Source organism: Solenopsis invicta, chromosome 10 (genome assembly GCF_016802725.1).
Source record: "Solenopsis invicta isolate M01_SB chromosome 10, UNIL_Sinv_3.0, whole genome shotgun sequence".
Lineage (NCBI taxonomy): Eukaryota > Metazoa > Arthropoda > Insecta > Hymenoptera > Formicidae > Solenopsis > Solenopsis invicta.
Window position 1 is genome coordinate 178814 of NC_052673.1, and position 21914 is coordinate 200727.

At 33.8% G+C, this 21914-nt stretch overlaps 1 protein-coding gene across 2 annotated transcripts in view; it reads right to left on the reverse strand.

The window, feature by feature from the left end:
• Nucleotides 1-21914, reverse strand: part of LOC113005801 (putative fatty acyl-CoA reductase CG5065) — a 73623-nt gene that overhangs the window by 33560 nt on the left and 18149 nt on the right. For both annotated transcript variants that reach the window (XM_039454677.1, XM_039454676.1), the window contains one exon: nucleotides 11535-11721. In XM_039454677.1, the coding sequence (XP_039310611.1) occupies nucleotides 11535-11721 (187 nt within the window). The remainder of the gene's footprint in view (nucleotides 1-11534; nucleotides 11722-21914) is intronic.

Consider the following 21914-nt stretch of genomic DNA (forward strand, 5'->3'; position numbering starts at 1 on the left):
CGGAATATTTGGAAATGTTTACTGTAGACATATAATTATTTAATTGGTTTTTGATAAGTATGGTGTGGAGATTGCATCTCTATAAAATAGCTTGCTCTAATCTTAGCACAATTACTCACAGTTCATGAGATGCTATATCCGCACAATATATCTTTCGCCAAGTAGTTAATAAACAAATAAATAGATAGATAAGTAAGCGTAAAGAATATGTACACAAACATACGATACGTACATCGCCGAAAAATCATTTTTAATGTGCTATTTTAATTCCACCAGCGTGTCTTCATAATTAAGTAAATAATAACGAATAAATGAATAATTAGAAACATGAGAGAAACATAGGAAGGGGATTCGATGATTACCCTTTTTCTTTCCTGTTTTCACCCGAACAAAATGTATGTAAATAGCGAAGAAAAGTATATAGATAAACAATTATAAGAGAATGATACTAAAGATAAACGGGGAAAAAGCAGTACGCATTTGATTATCATTAATATATATATATAAATATATGAATAAACTCCCTTCTCACCAAAGAATTACTCTCTAACAAAGAGAGCAACGCAGAGCTTCACAAGCGTACCTGAATAGTCGAGTAATTAGCAACAAAGGAATAAGCCATTGACAATCACAAAAGAAACCGAAAGGGAGGGCCAAAGGCCGTTTTTCTTTTTCTAATTCATTCATAAATATATATATAGAAAAAACCCATAGATAAGTATGTTTAAACTAATGATACAGCGAATAAGTTATATAGAAACAAATAATATAAGAAGTTTTCCTCCTATAAAGATAATGATAATAATAATAATGGGGGACATGTACGCCACCATATGAAAAAAAACGTATCTGTATACTTGACCTCGCCAAAACAATGTAGAAACTCTGTAAGCGTCTTAAATATTGTAAAGTAATTAACCACCAATAAATAAGTAACCAGGAACACGAAAGAAAAAAGGAAGGGGATTTGGTGGTCGCCTTTTTCTTTCCTGTTTCTATATAAAACAAATATACCTATCTACACGAGTAAATGGGTAAACTAAATCGTAAAGATCGCTAGGATAAGTTTAGGAACAGAAAAATTCGTCATGCCGATTATCGCGAGCAATAAGCACAATTGTTAAGTACCTATGAACAACGATTAAACAATTGTAATATTAACTATCGCCCAGAACGCATAACTTCAGCAAATTTTTCTCTTGAAAGGTAATGATTTTTTTTTTATACGAAAAAAATAGGTCTTTTAGCGAGAATTATTAATAAGATGATGGTTACGTAAATCACAATACCTTGATTTAAATAATCCTTTGATGGCACAATCACTTCACTAATAAGAAGTATATACACATACATATAATTTGAACTAGTAGAGACTTTCTCCTTCTTGCAACAAAATCATTCGAGATTTTCTAATAGGGGGATTTCCTTCCATTGCTGTCACTCTCCCTTACATTCCATGCGAGGTAAGAAACCTCGCAAATCCATACATCAAGTAAAATTAGTTGAACCACTTTTATTCGCGTCAACCAGCCAATCAATCCCGCACTCGGCACACATATTTAACGAAAAAGGAAAACTCGACGAGATGCACTGCGATGCCCACGCTGGCAAACTGACGCTAAACTGCATCGAAAACGGCATCCGTGGGCCTGCAAACACGGAGTAAGACCCTTAGGGTAGGGGAAGCCACAGATGCTTCGCCCAGGTAAAGACCAGAAGGTGTGAAAAAACGGAGAGATAAAAAAGGGATGTAAGGATTAGACAGTAAAACCCCGGAACATACACGTGTTCCGATATTCGAACTTATAGTTCAATAATATCATTTCTGAAGTAAGAGGAAGTCTCATATTATTATATTAATTAACCGAATGTCACATCAGTAATTGTGATTTATCAAACTATCAACGTATACATACATGTATTCTTAAAAAAAAAAAAAAAAAAAAATAATAATAATAATAATAATAATAATAATAATATACATATATACATATATATATATATAAATATACATAAATAATAAGCAAACAAAATAAGGAGACTAACTTCTTGTAAGAGAAGAAACTTTTAAAGAATTATCATTCGAGTCCCAAAGCAAGAGGAGTTTGCAAACGAGGCAGCTGTATCACCGAATTAATTAACCACCTAAGAAGACAGCTGACGACAGATGGGCACCACATTTGTCATATATATATAAGACGGAAGCGTATCTGTCGTTTTAAGAGATTGAGGACGCATAATCCAAAAAATCCACATGCAGAGTGTACCATCTCAAAGAATGCTTCCGCAATTTAGAAGGCAACGTCATGCGCATTATCTTATGCGGAGTTAAACTCGATGACGCTCACCTGGCCAAAACGATAAGCCGACTACCAACGGAAGGATAACGGGCGGGTAACCGTCATCAGGGCAATGTAAAACTGGAGCCAAAGAACAAATATAGCGAGAAGTCCGAAAATCTATAGAATGCGCTCACCTCAATGAGAACATATGGAAAGCGTAATCCCTCAAGCTACTCCGTACACCCAGAATGAAAAACAGATCAAAATATTGAGGATAAGAGGGAAAAGGAGAGAGAGCATCAGAAAAGAGTATAAATACTCAAGGAAGTCAGGGAAACCGTCACTTTAAATCTTTCTTGCAACCAAGGTCTAAGGTCTGCCAAGGAAGACTACCAAAGAGCTGAACAGTTGAGAATGGAAGCCGTCATCAAGAATATCGACATAGCGAAATTGAGCCGTGGACGACATGAAGTCCAAATTATCCGGACTGAATCGCCCTTGCTCTTCTGGGTACGGCTCAAGACTGGAGAAGCGGCCCTAACGGATTTGATCATCGACCTTATGATATACATGGGCCGACGAGAACGACAAATGAGCCTCTGGCCCAACCAAATCACCACAGGGGAGGCAGTGGCAACCAGGGACGACCGGGGCGAATGGCAGCGCGGTGAGATCCTGAAGGTAGACGGGACTCGCAGAAGAGCCATGGTCGCGTTGGCCGATTGGGGCCGTACCACCTGGAGACCCTTCCGAGAACTTTATCAGCTCGAAGAAAGATTCCGGAAGCTCCCTTGGCAAGCCATCGCATGCGGGTTAGCGCATGTGGCTCCGCCAACATCCACGGACACATGGCCCGGAAGGACAAGGGCCCTATTACGCATTCTGGCGGAAGGAGAAAGAGGGTGGATACGCTTCCAGTACCCACTCAGGCCGGGAGCAGCACTAGTAACCGCCACCATCCTCGGACCCAGGAGCGGCCATGCATTAAGGAAAACCATCCACCTGAGGGAGGCCCTGATACTCCTAGGGCACGTACAAGGGGAGGAGAATCACGTTACGGAAAACACCTTTCCCGCTGCGTAACAACACAAAAAAAAAAATAATAATAATAATAATAATAATAATAATAACAAACATACATACACAATTATTGTAAAGGAAAAAATAACAATAAAAATTTTTTTTTTTTATTTTTTTTTCTCTCCAATAAAAACCTTTTTTTTTATCTACTATTAAGTATCCCATGCAACCTTCTCCTTTCAAAGAAATTATATAAAAAATAAATAAGTAAAATAAATAAATAGATAATACCCGTATATACATATAAGAGAGCAAAAATATATATATAAGCAAGAAATGAAGGGAATAATAATAAAAAGTATACATACATATATATATAATTTATATACATACATATATAAAACATTATAAAATTATATTAACGAAAGAAAGGGTAAAACACGCCCACACTGAACAATAACTATTAAACTTAGAAAGCGTCCAACGACGAATTTTAGATAACTTAAAATTAAGATAACTATAAGTTAATTCTGTATCAAACGAGAGTTTATATTTCTTTCTTTTTATTTTCTGGATGGTGATCGAACTTTTAAATGAATTTAAAGACCCACCGTAAAAGAAAAACGGTAGCGTGAAGAAAATGCGCATTCTTCCGTCACCTGCAGCAAGCAGATACCGACAGGCGGACCCACGCAGGTCGACGAGTAAATAAAGCTTGAACAAAACACTATCTCGAAAGACGGGTTCAGGTAAAAACACCTTGGAAAAAGAGAAAGAAATACTTTAATAATCCGCATACATATAAGAAAACTATATATATTTATATAGATATATATAAATATATACTATAATAGAAAAATGAGAAAGAAATTTATATTGTAAAAAGAGTACGAAGGGATTAAGAGAAAGCTGTATATTTTTCCCTTCCTGCTCTTTCCTTAGAACCTCAGGACGCACATCTAAGAGAAATCTTACATGTGGGTCCTCCCTTGAAAAGGAAATTTCCCGCGAAAGAAAAGAATTATTCTTCTTACTCTGCAAATGTTGTGTAACCCCAACATTTGTCTAAGGCGGGGGGTGTTACGTCCTGTGGAGTAACAATTCTTTTCTTTCGAAATCGATGCAGCCAAGCAACCGAAAATTTCGAAAAGATGATCTACCTTAACCGCGCAGATACACTAAAGTCGAGTCAATACGGCTGGTCCATCCTTGACACGTGCCGATTTTGGCGGATGATTGACCCCATCGACACGAAACACTTGTCGTACAATTAAAAAGTAGCGCGCGGACGACAATAGGAAGCAGTACACCTGCGGATTAAAATCCCATAGAAATCATAGGCAGAATCAGGTATAAAAGGAAGGAGCTCCGGAGCCCGCGGGCACTTACTTACTTACTTTCTTACAATCATTTACAGTCACTTACGGGCACATACCGCACCTTTTTTTTTTCATTCTGATCAATCGCTCATTTTTCGCTTCGCGATTCACTCTAGTTCGATCCGGCGCACATTCCGTGACATTATATGTCCGAGTTTGTGACGTTCGGATTCGTATTCACCGTACTTAAATTCGACGCGGCATTGTGAGATCCGAACACTCTGAGTGCCAACCGTCGACCAACCGTCCGCCGTTGTAAGCTGAATCCGCTCTGCCAACCACTAAATCGTTCGCACCTTCAAACTTCACCCAACAGTAAGTCTCAGCCGTCCATTATTTTTATTTTTTTATTTTTACTCTTCATAAGACTACCTTCTCTCTCTCATAAGATATTTGTTTTGTTGATTTATATTTTTCAAAACATTCATATATTCAGTATTATTGCACTACCCTTCCTTTTCTCCCTCTATTACTCTCAGTCTTTCTATTTCCCGTAGGATACAATCGAGCTCTTTCGATTGGGTCCGCGACTCTTTTTATTTTCCGTAGGATACAATCGAGCTCTTTCGATTGGGTCCGCGACTCTTTTTATTTCCCGTAGGATACAATCGAGCTCTTTCGATTGGGTCCACGACTCTCTTTATTTCCCGCAGGATACAGTCGAGCTCTTTCGACTGGGTCCGCGACTCTTTTTATTTCCCGTAGGATACAATCGAGCTCTTTCGATTGGGTCCACGACTCTCTTTATTTCCCGCAGGATACAGTCGAGCTCTTTCGATTGGGTCCGCGACTCTTTTTATTTCCCGTAGGATACAATCGAGCTCTTTCGATTGGGTCCACGACTCTTTTTATTTCCCGTAGGATACAATCGCGCTCTTTCGATTGGGTCCACGACTCTCTTTATTTCCCGCAGGATACAGTCGAGCTCTTTCGACTGGGTCCGCGACTCTTTTTATTTCCCGTAGGATACAATCGAGCTCTTTCGATTGGGTCCACGACTCTCTTTATTTCCCGCAGGATACAGTCGAGCTCTTTCGATTGGGTCCGCGACTCTTTTTATTTCCCGTAGGATACAATCGAGCTCTTTCGATTGGGTCCACGACTCTTTTTATTTCCCGTAGGATACAATCGCGCTCTTTCGATTGGGTCCACGACTCTCTTTATTTCCCGCAGGATACAGTCGAGCTCTTTCGACTGGGTCCGCGACTCTTTTTATTTCCCGTAGGATACAATCGAGCTCTTTCGATTGGGTCCACGACTCTCTTTATTTCCCGCAGGATACAGTCGAGCTCTTTCGATTGGGTCCGCGACTCTTTTATTTCCCGTAGGATACAATCGAGCTCTTTCGATTGGGTCCACGACTCTCTTTATTTCCCGCAGGATACAGTCGAGCTCTTTCGATTGGGTCCGCGACTCTTTTTATTTCCCGTAGGATACAATCGAGCTCTTTCGATTGGGTCCACGACTCTCTTTATTTCCCGCAGGATACAATCGAGCTCTTTCGATTGGGTCCGCGACTCTTTTATTTTCCGTAGGATACAATCGAGCTCTTTCGATTGGGTCCACGACTCTCTTTATTTCCCGCAGGATACAGTCGAGCTCTTTCGATTGGGTCCGCGACTCTTTTTATTTCCCGTAGGATACAATCGAGCTCTTTCGATTGGGTCCGCGACTCTTTTTATTTCCCGTAGGATACAATCGAGCTCTTTCGATTGGGTCCACGACTCTCTTTATTTCCCGCAGGATACAGTCGAGCTCTTTCGATTGGGTCCGCGACTCTTTTTATTTCCCGTAGGATACAATCGAGCTCTTTCGATTGGGTCCACGACTCTCTTTATTTCCCGCAGGATACAGTCGAGCTCTTTCGACTGGGTCCGCGACTCTTTTTATTTCCCGTAGGATACAATCGAGCTCTTTCGATTGGGTCCACGACTCTCTTTATTTCCCGCAGGATACAGTCGAGCTCTTTCGATTGGGTCCGCGACTCTTTTTATTTCCCGTAGGATACAATCGAGCTCTTTCGATTGGGTCCACGACTCTCTTTATTCCCTGCTGGATACAATCGAACTCCCGTTCGATTGAATTCGCAGTTTTCTTTGCTTCCAGCGGAAACGAAGAATTCTGTTCCTTTTATTAATTCAAACCTTTTTTTCTTTTGCTTTCCCTTTTTCCTCTTTCAAGAAGTTATAATATAAATTTTATTTCCCTTTATAAGAAAGAGAGAACGTAGCCTCAATTCTCAAATTCATTTTAGTGCGTAAGCGAGTCCCTAACCATAAAACTCGAAGAGCCATTAAGAACTATCGGAATCGCCGAAATAAGAAGCTCCGGAGGCTTGGCGCATCGTTGTCGCTCTGCGGTAAATTACGCAAACAGCGAGCAAAAATTTCTGTTTTACCTAACGCTCTAATTAATTTGAGTACTTCCGACGAACCGACCGACTCATCTCCGCCAGTCTCAAATCCGTCCCCTGAATCACACTCTTTTTCCCCCTGTCGTTATCCTTCCCCCTCTTACTCTCCTGGATCTCATGTAGAACCAGATTTTAAACAACCACCAGGGTCACCGTCTTCTACCTTCGATCCTTTTGCAGAACCCTTAGCCTCTCCTCGGGATTCAACCTTTTCTCCTACAGACTTTCCTCCTACACCTTCCCCCGATTTTTTTTATCGTAATTCCGATTCACCTGTTCGAAGACCTCCGGAAGATCCATATTCCCCCGCGCTAGAGTTTCCCCAAGAAAACCCGCATTCCGATTCATTATTTACTTCCGAACAGGTAGAGAATATAGTAAATGAAAATATCGAAGCGAATCGAAGAGTACTCAATGAATTTGAAGAAATCTTCGACTCGCTCGAAAGCCTACCTGGATAACTAAAAATTCCTTGATCATAAAATACACCTACACATGCACACTTACAACCAACTAGAATTTAAGTTATAATTACAATTTTTTTGTTAGTAAGAACATAAGATTTTTCTTCTTTTTATTATACATGTTTTCTACTAACAAAAATATTATTTGTACATTAATAATTATCCTTTTAGTCATCACTTATCATTGTAATTGGTTATTTCTTTTATTATGTTAAAATAAATTGTAATTCTTAGTCTCAATCATTTTTCTTTACTTCAATCACCTCTAATTCCCGCTCCGATAAAATTGCACTTAGTCCGATCCCGCGTAAAAGCGATTCGATTCGTTTACGCAAAATAAGGACTACACGAATGCAAGAGTCTGAATGAGAGTCATAGGTCGTCATCCTCGACACCTGACCTACATTCTGACTCACCTGACGCATTCGACTCGTCGCACTCGCCCGGAGACATGTGTGCGAGAGATTAGGCTTGTTCCGTCCTTCCTACCTCGCTCGAATTATTTCTCTAAGTCTCTACCTGCCAACCGACCCGAGAGACTTATTTCGAGAATTCTGGACGTAACACTTGTAAACAAAAAAATATATTGATTCAGAGAAAAATGTGTTCAAGAGCCACGCAGGATGTCGGGTGCAAACAAATAATAAAATTCTTCAATGTCAGGCAAACGTTTCGACCTTTAATGACGGTCTTCCTCAATGATAATACAATTCTATAAAACAACAATCGTACTAATTAAGATATAAAATCACATTAAACAAATAAAGAACAGAAACAAGAAATGAAAACAAGTTACCGAATAGATAGAGATTGTGCAAAACCATAATAATTTTATTCTAAGACGCTGTAGTAAGATGTACATCGTGGTTTTGCACAATCTCTATTTATTCGGTAACTTGTTTTCATTTCTTGTTTTTGTTCTTTATTTGTTTATTGTGATAAATTCATATCTTAACTAGTACGATTGTTGTTTTATAGAATTGTATTATCACTGAGGAAGACCGTCATTAAAGGTCGAAACGTTTGCCTGACATTGAAGAATTTTATTATTTGTTTGCACCCGACATCCTGCCTGGCTCTTGAGCTCACTTTTCTCTGAATTAATTCACTTATAAGAGCCTTAACTTTTAATTTATTTTGTTTTGTTTGTTAAAAAAATATATATTTTTTTATTAATATAGATAAATCAAGCTCGTGTGAGTGAATAACAGAAAAAAAAGTCCAAAAATAATTAGGTCTCGAAGGAACAAAATTTATTATATAAATGCGTTTCTTGCTGCCTTTATCAGTAAAATTTTTAAATAAGTACATTTTAATAAACTAACAGTAATAAATAAACCCCCTTATTCCCAACGAAATGATGAATATAATTGAAGCCCAACATATGATGACAAAACGGAAGGTGTGTATAACAAATTGTTTTGGCCAACGTAAATTTCAAATAATATAGATATGTCAAGCTTGTGTGAGTAAATAACAGAAAAAACAAAAATAATTAAACCTTGAAGAAACAAAATTTATTATACAAACGTGTTTCTTGCTGCACAGTACCTTCATGAGTGAAATTAAAAAAAATAAGTACATTTTAATAACTTAACAATAATAAATAAACTCCCTTATTCTCAATGAAATGATAAATATAATTAAAGTTAAACATATATGTAGTATAGTGACGAAACAAAAGATGTGTACAACGCATTGTGTTAGCCAACGTATATTTCAAATATAGAAGTCAAGCTCGTGTGAGTGAATAACAAAAAACACAAAAATAAATTTTTAAAATTTCACTGATGAAGGCTTTTGTGCAGCAAAAAACGCGTTTGTATAATAAATTTTGCTCGTTTAAAGCCTAATTATTTTTGTTCTTTTTTGTTATATTTTTATTATTTTTATATCATACAACATTTTATTTCAGTAATGCTATCTTAAAATAATTTAAATAAAACAATACATATATTTTTTATTCTTTATCTAGTTAAATTTAGAATTAAATCATTTTTATCTCAGCTGAGATTTATAAATGATTTATTTATAAATCTCATCTAAATCTTATCTAAACTTTTATCTCAATAATTTTAAGTTATCTCAACGCTACGCTGATCATATGTTCCAGTGAAAAAAATACACAAGGCCCGTATTCATAGTCGAGACTTATTTTCAAGATCGTCATAAATATGGTCTTAAGCTGCCCTCTACATTCATAATCATGAATCAAGCAAATGCTTGAGTAAAATCTTAAAACAAGACTTGTCCAAGACGATCTTATTTCAAGATATCTTGGCAAGATTCATAAACAGATTTTGTTCAAAATAAGCATACACTTAAGACTAATCTTATTATTAGTAATGAATTTATAGTCGTAATAAGACGTTTGATATGACGTATATACAGCCAAATAAAACGATCTTCATCAAGTCGTGGTCAAAGTAGACTTAAGCAAAGCTGTAGAGTACCATTCTATATAACCTCAAATTAACGTCTGCCGGAGTTGGAGAATACTTAAATTTTAAAGAATGACAGCAAAAACAAAACTAGTTAATCGTAGATTTTTAATTTCTTTATTCTTGTAAAAATATGAAGACTGATATTGAAAAAAAATATAAAAGACATTTTTAATTTTTTTACACAACTTACATAATATGCTTTTTATGCAGTTCTTCGATCTGTGCAAAAATTGCATAGAATAACTATTAAAATTTATAATTATCTGTAATTTTTACTATAATACTTGAAATATAAAAACAATTTGCAATAATATAAAAATAATAATGTAATCAATAATATTGTTTGATAGGAAGAAATATATTAAAAATGTTAAATATATTAAAAATCTCCGCGGACACGCAGCTTCAGCAGCAGACAACCTGTTATTGATTTATCAAGTTGATAAATATCTATTAATATTACATAATATTTGAATTAAACATTAATGGATATTACGTAAATATTAAATAAATGTAAAATAAATATGCAATTAATCTTAAATTAATGTTTTTGAAATTATTATTTCAAATAAAAAATTAATGTAAATTCTCTAAATCATTATTTTTAATATTTACTTAATGTTAAATAATTATTTAATAAATGTTTAAAAATATATTATTGTTATAATGAATTGTACAATGTATAATTAGTATTAAATAAATATTAAGAAAGCAATTAAAAAATATTGTATGCTGATTGGGATATACTTTGATGATTACAAAACTCAACTTTAATAAATAATCTTATATTTTATAACATTTTCCCTATTTTCAATCATATTTTTTAAGGATTTTATCCTTCATTACTTTGAATTTATTCTGCATTGTAGAATTTTTTGAGATATTTAGCTGTATCTTATTTTCCATTAAATAAATAAAATTTTTCAATTATCGATTATTTTAATTATTCACAAATAATATAAGTTAATAAAGTTTAAATAATTAATCATATTACACTAATTGACTTGAAATTCTTGAGTCTACTGTTGAGGTTATAATATTAATATAAGTATAATACTTGAGTTTGCATAGTTTAATACTTTAACAGATCTAATGGAATATTCGGTTTGATCCACTTAGCTCAATGTATGCAATGTTCTTATTGGAGGATTCATAGGAAATATCACGAAAACAGCCGATTCATAAATAAGCATTACCTTAAGTATTATTTCGCGAAGACGATCTTATCTCAAATAAGAATGATTTGGGCAAGAACTTCTTCACTAAGCTCGCCTTAAGTCATGACTATGAAATGTACTACAATCTTATTCGAATAAGACAATCTTCGCCAAGACGGTTTTAAGTGCTGACTTGAGACTCGACTATGAATACCGGCGATAATATTTTTAAGTATATTTCATATTTTAAATTTATAAAAATTTCTGAAAAAAATCCCTTAAGTTTTTTCTTATTTATGTGCTTTTTACTTTATATATAGAATGTGCATTTATCTATTTAATTGATTTATATTATATTTATTACTGCATACTCACGTAATGGGATGTAATGTGCTACTGGTACAATTATAAACCTTTATCGTTTTGATACGTTGCACAAAATTGTACCAAGATGCAGAGATCATCGTATTAACGACAAAATCAACTGGTATGATGTCTATTTTCAATTTTTCATTACACACGATACTTCTCACAGTACCTTGAGCAACTGCCATCATTAAACCTATCAAACAATAAAATGGTACATGTATGTAAGCTAATTAATGTAAAATGACAGTAGTTAAAATAAAAATATTTTAATTTGTGACCCAATCAACAAATTTTTAAAAACATTTTTTGAAAACATTTTCAATAATATTAAAAATAATGGATTAAATACCTTTTTTTATTAAAAAATAGCCTATTTTAATCTTTAAAAACAATTAAAAGTGTAGTTTTTTAACAATAAATGTTTTCTAATATTGGTAAGAAACTATTAAACTTTACTGAGTATTACATTTGAAATACACATAATAACACTGTATTCGAAATACTCTTAATAACAGTCCGCATCAGTTATTTGGGCGAGTTTTTTTCTCCTTTCAATTTTTTTCTCAATTTACAAAAATAATTGATAAAAACCAAATAAAGTTTATTCCGTCTGTAGAAGATCATTGTTATGAATTGCGTGATTCGGAAGAGTGAGATCGAGTAATAATGTAATTACGTAATAGTGAAGACTGTTTATTTCATTTTTAAAAAATATTTATAATTAAACATATATATATATATATATATATATATATGTATATATATATATATATGTATATATATATATATATATATGTATATATATACGAGGTGTGTTCAAAAAGTATCGCGAATTTTGTGTTTTTTCAAAAATTATTTATTTATTCATGAATATCTATTTTGTCCCCTTCAAAGTAATCCCCATGAGATATTATACACTTGTGCCAACGGTTTTTCCAATCTTCGAAGCACTTCAAAAAATCATTTTTTTTATCTTGTTCAGCTCCTCCTTCGATGCCGTCATTATCTCGTCAAGCGTAGCGTAACGTCGTCCTTTCATGGGCCTCTTCAGTTTAGGGAACAAGAAAAAGTCACAGGGGGCCAGATCTGGGAAATACGGTGGCTGCGGCATCATTAGTGTGTTGTTTTTGGCCAAAAAGTCGCGCACAAGCAACGATGTGTGAGCAGGGGCGTTATCGTAGTGCAAAAGCCAATTTTTGTTCTTCCACAAATCCGGACGTTTCTGGCGGATTGCTTCGCGCAAATTGCGCATAACTTGCAGGTAATATTCCTTATTGACCGTTCTACCCTGTGGCAAGAACTCATGATGCACCACGCCCCTGCAATCGAAGAAAACTGTCAGCAAAACTTTCACATTCGACCGAACTTGGCGCGCTTTTTTCGGTCTTGGTCCGTGCGGCAGCTTCCATTGAGATGATTGAGCTTTGGTTTCCACGTCATAACCATAAACCCACGATTCGTCACCAGTTATGACCCTCTGGAGCAAATTTGGGTCGTCGCGGACAGAGTCCAACATCTCATTAGCAATGTTCATGCGATGCTGTTTTTGGTCGCAATTGAGCAATTTTGGTACGAATTTCGCGGCGACCCGTCTCATGCCCAAATCATTGATAAAAATCGAATGGCACGAGCCAATCGATATGTTTAGGTCCTCAGCAACTTCTCTAACGGTGATTCGACGATTGGCCAATACCATTTTCTCCACTTCATTAATTTTTTCGTCTGTTGTTGAAGTGCTCGGGCGTCCGGCACGCTCTTCGTCGTTCACATCTTCTCGGCCTTCTGAGAACATTTTGTACCACCGATAAACGTTGCTTCGGTCCAAGGTAGCTTCTCCGTATGCCACAGTCAACATTCGGAATGCATCCGCGCACTTAATTTCGTTTTTCACACAAAATTTGATACAGGTTCTTTGATCCATTTTTTTGAATAGGTAAAAATCGAAGACGATCCAAAACACGTGCAAGCAAAGCAGCTGTCAACAATTAAGTGAACATTCAAAATGGCCGAGCTTGTCGGCATAAGTGAGAGACATGAGTACCAACATAACGCCACAAAAAGATCGAAATTCGAATATACGTAACCCGCGAAAATTCAAAATTCGCGATACTTTTTGAACACACCTCGTATATATATATATATATATATATATATATATATATATATATATATATATATATATTGCAGATTGTAATATGTTCAAATGAGATAATTCTTTGTTTATATTTTATTTGCTACATAAGAACAGAAACGTGAAGATTTTTAAGCACATTTTGAATATGGATCATTGTATACGAGTATAATAATCTGTATAATAATATGTACAATTATATAAGTAATATATTTATATGTTTCAGATTGATTACTTAAATTTATTGATACCGGATCGAAAGACTGACGAAGCAATACCTGTGGGAAATTTATTATCTAAAATATTTTCAAACTCACTAGCGAGAATTGTTAATTACTCTGTTCAGGCTCTATAAAACTCAAACTTCAAGATACTAACATTCTCACAGTAATTGAATGTAAATTTCGAATTTTATTTGTAATTTTAACTTTAGTAATATACTTGAATTAGAAATTTTAAATCATGACTTTTTTCAGGTACTATTAACCAAAAGTTTCCATCATGCAATCTAGCAGAACTGCAACCAAAAATTTTGCGTTGGTTCTGCACAAGCAATCAAAGAAGATTGACTTAATTATAAGGACGGAGGAAAACTTATCCAACAACATATTCGATTCAATAAAATGCCGCATGCTTTCAAATATTCATTATTATAATAATATTTGAACAGAAATAAAATATTTTTGTTTTTCAAGATTAAAACTATCATACATTAATGTACATTAGACATTAAGTTTTATAACTGTGTTTAATCAAATTGGAAATACCTATTATATTTTTTCCTATAATTATTATTATACAGTATTTTACTCTTTGTTTTATAATATGTATTTTAAATTGGCATTTTTAAGATTTTAACGTTTTTAAATACATAAAAACCATTTATTATATTTTTTTTATAATAAATAAAGTTGGATAGAAGTTTTATGGTTTTTTTCTTTTTTAAATACAAATTATTTTATAGCAAATTTGATTAAATCCGTACTAGTGCATATAAAGACGTATGTACCCAGTAAACGAAAATAAATTGAAATGGATAGAAAAAAATTTATTTTAATATTTTCGAATTTGCGCTTTAGATTTTTTGAATCTATTTGAATCCAAAAATAATAATATAATAAGACATGAATCTATCTGAAATAATGAATAAGTTATTTCGTATTGCAATTTATTTGAATCCAAAAGTAATATAATGAAGATATAAATCCATTATAAATTTAAAATGGTGAATAGTGCATTTTGTATTTCAATTAGAGTCCATATGAATCCAAAAGTACTCCGACTCTAACAGCGCAAATTTAAATAAAATAAATTGTAATTATTAATTCATTTAAATTTATTTTTGTTTGCTGGGTATACAAATCGATGTTAAGATATATAAATGTGATATTTCATTTTTTACTTAGATTAGATTAGTATACAACGACTTAAAGGTGCACCAGTGCACATAGTACATACATACCAATCGAATTCGCTATTATCTTAGAATACCTTGCATATATAATTATAATTATTTTAAAAGTATTGATTTTATGATTTTGATCTTATAATTTTTTGTTTGTAGAAAACTAAAAATAAAATCTCAAATATTGCAAAATGTAAATAAACAATATTTTAAATATATTTCAAACATATATTTATATTACACAGATTCTCTTTGTAAAAAATAACAATGTCATAATTTTACTTTCAACAATATAAATGTAATACAACGTATATTATACGAAATATTTACATAGTTAAATGTGAAATTATAACATTGATGTTATATTATTGTTGATTACTAGAAAGCGTTTAATGCTTTTTTGTCAAATTATTCAAATGTCACAAAACAGTCAAATTACAGTCATATAAAAGTCAAATTATAGTTCAATTAAGTAACAAAATGATATCACTTTGACATTCTAAAAATGAGTAGTTTTTGATACTATTTAGACATTATTTTGACCTTTGTATGACTTTTTTTTCTACTTGGGAAGCGACAAATATGACGATTGAGCGACAAATTCATATTGCCTGTGTCTTTCATGTGTCACTGTAATAGTAACGTTTTGTTAAACACACTGTGCTTTTCAGTTATTAAGAATGGCTTCAAGAAAGAAGAAATATTATAAGTTATTAGATTGTAATAAAATGATTTGGGAACGTAAAATGGAATATCAAAATAATGATGTGCTTGCTATTATTGCGCTTTTGGATAATCAAGAGATGAAAAAACATTATTCCAAAAAAAAGTTCTGAGGGGCACCATTGTTTCAAAATCATAATGATCACGGATTTTATGAAGCTAATTTACCGTATTTAAAATTAGAAAGTGCAAGATTTTTTAATTATTTTCGCATGTTATCAACACGATTTGAAGAATTATATCCGAATTCATAAACGTTCTCAAACTTATTTTAAAATTAAGAAACGACTATGAATTCGGATCTTAAGTTACATGACGCTTATTAAAGAAACAAACCGAAATGAAGGTTATGTATTGAGATATTGACTTCGCGGCAGCATTGTTCACATCGCAGAGCGTTTCAGCGTCAAACGCTTGTAATTGGAACTGTTCTATCTACAAAATTTTAGCCGCTAAAATAAGAACAACAAATTTGTCGCTCGAAACGGTTGATTCGAGCGGCTCGTGAAATCGCACTTTAAATCAGAGAGAAGACTCTTTGGTGTAAATCTATTAAATTACAAAGTACTGACTTTTCCCAAATAAAAATAACAACGTAGACGTCTTTCCCAAATGATTTCTAATCGATTCCATATATAAAACATATTAAATGCAACTGCTGTCTGCTAACTTGTCGCTTATTAAAATTTATTAATAACAAAAAAAATATTATTATTACCTAAAAGTTTAAATACTTTTCCTAAACTTCCCCAAACAATTCCCAAATTATAGAAAAAAAATAATTCCTAAAATATTCAACTTGTCCGCTAACTTGTCAGTGGTCAAGAGCGCGCGGCGGGACAGATGACGCATCGTTGTTTGAATTTGCACGGCGCGACGATCTGAATTTGCCGCACCGCGTATACATACATACACTACAAAAAACAAATGTGTTATTTTAGCTAAAACGTCTTCTTACACATTTGATAAATAATACATTTGATTTTTGCAACGTATGTACAGTCATGAGCTAAAAGGTTGCAACACATTTTCTTCGATAGTTTTTGGAATGTAGATTTGCTCTTCGATCGGCGAACGTAATTGGTTGGATCCACAGGGTAAGAACCAATTACATTCGCCGATCGATGAGCAAGTCTACATTCCAAAAACCATCGAAAAAATGTGTTGCAATCTTTTATCTCATGACTGTACACGCGCTGTGGCGAATTCAGATCGTCGCGCCGTACAAATTCAAACAACGACGCTTCATCTGTCCCGCCGCGCACTCTTGCCTACGAGCTAGGCACGGGTGAAACTCTTTTAGACACAGCACGATTGGACACCAACTAATCATCTTGACTTATCTAACCAAACCAACGGAAAAACTCTAGGCATCAGCTGTGAGTGGTGGTGTCCAATCGTGCAGTGTCCAATCGTGCGCACCCTGCTAGGCACGATAGCGTAGCGTCACTGCACATTGGCTCATACGTTTTATTTTATAATTCGATAATTATAGCAAATATCGCAAAATGGTATAAGACTTTTTTGTCCCTTTTTATCTCCTTTAAGTTGTCAAAGCGGTAAATTCCCTAATTCCCGGACACCCTGTATATACAGGGTGATTCAAAATAACCTATTGGTCCCGAAGCTGACATATTCGTAATCGAATTCTGAGACGATTTTTCCTTTTGCAAAAATTTGTCCGGAGCTTAGTTTTCAAGTTACAATAAAAATTAGTTAGCGTATGACGGGTCAGGTACAAGTGGTAGACAGGGGCGGCGCGACTCACTGTTACACGCGGGTGTTTCCGTGGAGCACCTCCTGCGCTCAAATGACTGACAAAAGGACATCACATTCCTATTTAAACTTTCTCTCTCTCTCTCTCTCTTTCTCTCTCTCCGTCACTTTAATTATGCTACATTTAACTTGTCAAATTTCGATCTGTCATTCGGCCGGGATGACCGTGAAATCTTTAAGTAAGTTTACATTATTATAATAAATGTACGCCCGCAAATAATAAAATTTAATGCAAATTAGATTACTTAAATGTGCACTTGCAAGTTAAAAGTATCACTTTTAAAACGCACAAAAAGGAAAGAAAGGAGAGAGAGAGAGAGAGAGAGAGAGAAAGAGAGAGAGTGAGAGAGATAGAGACGGGGAAGAAGGAGGCTTTAAACAAGTTTAAGCACGTTTACTCACGCACACGGCAATCAGCTTATTGTTTCCACGATGCGACAGTTCAATTTAAATTTGTCCTTTATCCAGATCTATCCCTCGAAGTTGTTTCATATTTTACAACATTACTATTTACTCTGCACTTGATCGATAAACGCGGAACTACGCGACGAACCGATCGATCAACTTTATTAATTACTATTCTAATCACTACAATTATACGATTAAAATTACTCGAAGAAACACGTGTTTACGTTACGATCACACAACACGTGTTCACTCGACGATATCAAGCAGTCGACTGGATATTATTGGTTATGTTGTTATAAGAGTCGAACGATTGGTTAAAGCCATAAGTCAAAACGCGGCAATTTAAAATGCAAATATTGGTTAATACAATTTACATCAATACAATTTATTAGAAAAATGTTGCAAATGCATATTTATCATTATTTGTTAAAAATTGTATGATAGTGACTTTATCAAGATAATTAAATATTATTCATTCTAAATATTCAAAAAATAATTTTATCAAAATCAATTTTTTCTAAATACTTTTTTTATTTCTTATTTTTGAATATTTGTGAAAACTGTGAAAATATACCTCAAAATAAAATATTTGATTGCCCTGAAAAGGGCAAATTATCCGTTGCTGCAAGGAGATTTCAAGAATTATATCCTTAAAGTTCTTTTATAATAAATATTCTAAATAATTATCTTGATAAAGTCACTTACAATTTTTAACAAGTAATAATAAACATGCATTTGCCACATTTTTCTAATAAATTGTATCGATGTAAATCGTATTAATCAATATTTTCATTTTAAATTACCGCGTTTTGACTTATGGCTTTAACCAATCGTTCGATACTCTTATAACGACATAACCAATAACATTCAGTCGACTGCTTTATATCGTCGAGTGAACACGTGTTGTGTGATCGTAACGTAAATACGTGTTTCTTCGAGTAATTTTAACGCATTGAATGATTGTAGTGATTACAGTAGTGATTAATAGTAATTAATAAAGTCGATCGATCGGTTCGTCGCGTAGTTCCGCGTTTATCAATCAAATGAAGAGTAAATAGTGTAAATGTGGTGAAATATGAAACAACTTCGAGGGATAGATCTGGATAAAGCACAAATTTAAATTAAATTGTCGCATCAATCCCATTGTCGTGGAAACAATAAGCTGATCGCCATGTGCGTAAGTAAACGTGCTTAAACTTGTTCAAAGCCCCCTTCCGTCTCTCTCTCTCTCTCCTTTCTATCCCTTTTGTGCGTTTTAAAAGTTCTACTTTTAACTAGCAAGTGCACATTTAAGTAATCTAATTTGCATTAAATTTTATTATTCGCGGGCGTACATTTATTATAATAATGTAAACTTACTTGAAGATTTCACGGTCATCCCGATATTTGACGGCCGGATGACAGATCGAAATTTGGCAAGTTAAATGTAGCATAATTAAAGTGACAGAGAGAGAGAGAGAGAGAGAGAGAGAAAGTTTAAATAGGAATGTGCTGTCCATGTACTTTTGTCAGTCATTTGAGCGCAGGAGGTGCCCCACGGAAACACCCGCGTGTAACAGTGAGTCTCGTCGCCCTTGTCTTCCACTTGTACCTGACCCGTAATACGCTAACTAATTCTTATTGTAACTTGAAAACTAAGCTTCGGACAAATTTTTGCAAAAGGAAAAATTGTCTCAGAATTCGATTACGAATATGCCAGCTTCGGGACCAATAGGTTATTTTGAATCACCCTGTATATATATATATATATACCTATATATATATACAGGGTGTCAAGTAACTACCGCCCGTGGTTTCGTGGATTGATAGATCAAGTAAAACTGAGCAGAAAAGTTCTGTACCATTTTTTAATATTTGTCATAGTTAACGAAAAAAAAGAATTAATAAAATCTGCGAATAAGCACGTATCACCGCGCGAAAGGACCGCCCGCCGGTCGCCGAGACGTAGGCAGCCGGGTTTTGGAATGTAGACCCTATATATATATATATATATATATATATATATATGTATATTTTATACTACACTGAAAAAAAGTGTATGGAAATACCTTTTGCATTATTGTTACATTATTACAGTATTTCTCATAAGTATTTAATTAATTGTGTGCATTCAATACAATCTCTCATTGTGCGGCTAAGTAGTAATTTAATGTGATTGATTGGATTTAAAGAGAAGAACCAATTACATTCAACTGCTACTTAACAGCTTTATTGAGCGGTAGTACTGAATGCACCCAATTAATTAAATACGTATGAGACATACATGAAATATATACGTTCCTTTATTTATCTATTACACACATCTATTCAAGTAGAACACAAAAGTTATAATGATTTGAAAGTCACCGATAAGAAATGACTCAAAAATGATTTAAAAATGTAAAAGAAATCATACACTATATTATAGACAAAATCATTCTTTATAGTTTCCAAAATACTTATATTATTTTAATATATCATTAAAATAATGTAAACAATAAAAAATACGATTATAAATAAAAATTAAAATATGTAACTGATTGTGATTGATGGATGAGACATTGACCATATTGAGAGATTGAAATGGATTTAACAAGTGAGTGCTAGCGCCGCTGCTCGCGGCCACGCCGCGGGGATTTTCTCGTGAGTTGAGTGCGGCGACAGGCATTATATACAGGGTGTCAGAAAAAAAGGGTCACATATTTTGATAGCAAGTAGTATTGATCAAACAAAAAAAAAAGGTCTAATTAACATGGGTCCTGAAACTAATATCTTCAAAGATACAAGCTATTTTATTATTTAAGCTCTTTGTCATTTTCCTATTAGTCGGATCGTCTTTAGAATGTAATGAACAAAGGAGTAGGGAAGAGTGGGGTACAATGGGGATATCTTTTTTCTAGGTGCCTTAAAAAATAAAAAATAAACAAAAAGAGATAAAAAAATAATTTTTATTTTAATATAAAATGTAATCATTAATCTTCTATAAAAAAACTGAAATAAAGAAACTAAATGTATGTACATATGATAACAAAATAAAAACTCCTTTTTTTACAAAAAACAAAAAATTTTAATACTGACTGAGACGATTAATCTCGTACTGACGAACTCTCGTATAGCAACAGTAGTAAACACTCTTTTGTTTACTAGGGCTGCTCACATTCGTCAAGGCCTACGCAATGTCGTTTAACTTGTAGTATCTATTGCAAATGTAAATATCAGGAGACATTCTAAAGATGACACGACTAATAAGAAAATGACAAAGAGCACGAATAACAAAATAGCTTGTATCTTTGAAGATATTAGTTTTAGGACCCATGTTAATTAGACCTTTTCTTTTTGTTTTGATCAATACTACTTGCTATCAAAATATGTGACCCTTTTTTTCTGACACCCTGTATAGGCGCTACCGCGGTCAACTCTCCAACTCGTACTTCAGTGAAGCTTTGTAGGAGTTGCATTATAACCTCGAGACGAATACTTGCTCTTTTTGTTTTCAAACATGATTGGTGTATGGAACGCTGTTCCACATAAAATTTTATATTTTTAAATGGAACTAACAATTTGTATTGTTATTTATTCTTGTACATAAATTAAATGTTTAATTCAAATTTAATCTTTTTTTAATCCTTTTTAACGAAAAGAATATAAAAAATATTGTTTTGTAAACTAAACATTTATTACGTTTACGTTATTGTACTGTTTTAATAAATCTCTCTGAGTTCCGATCTTGTTTTTTTAATCGATCTTAATACCATATTTTCAATGTAGAAATCCCGATCAATTCGGATTACTTTTTTTTAAATCGGTTTTAATCGCACATTATTATGATTCTGTGTTCTACCTGGGTATTAGACATGTCTATTAGGACTGTCTATTAAGCCTGTTTATAGACATCTTGTAGACATGATTATTAGACCTGTATATCAGAGGTCTAAAAGATAACACTTTTATGTCTATTTAGATC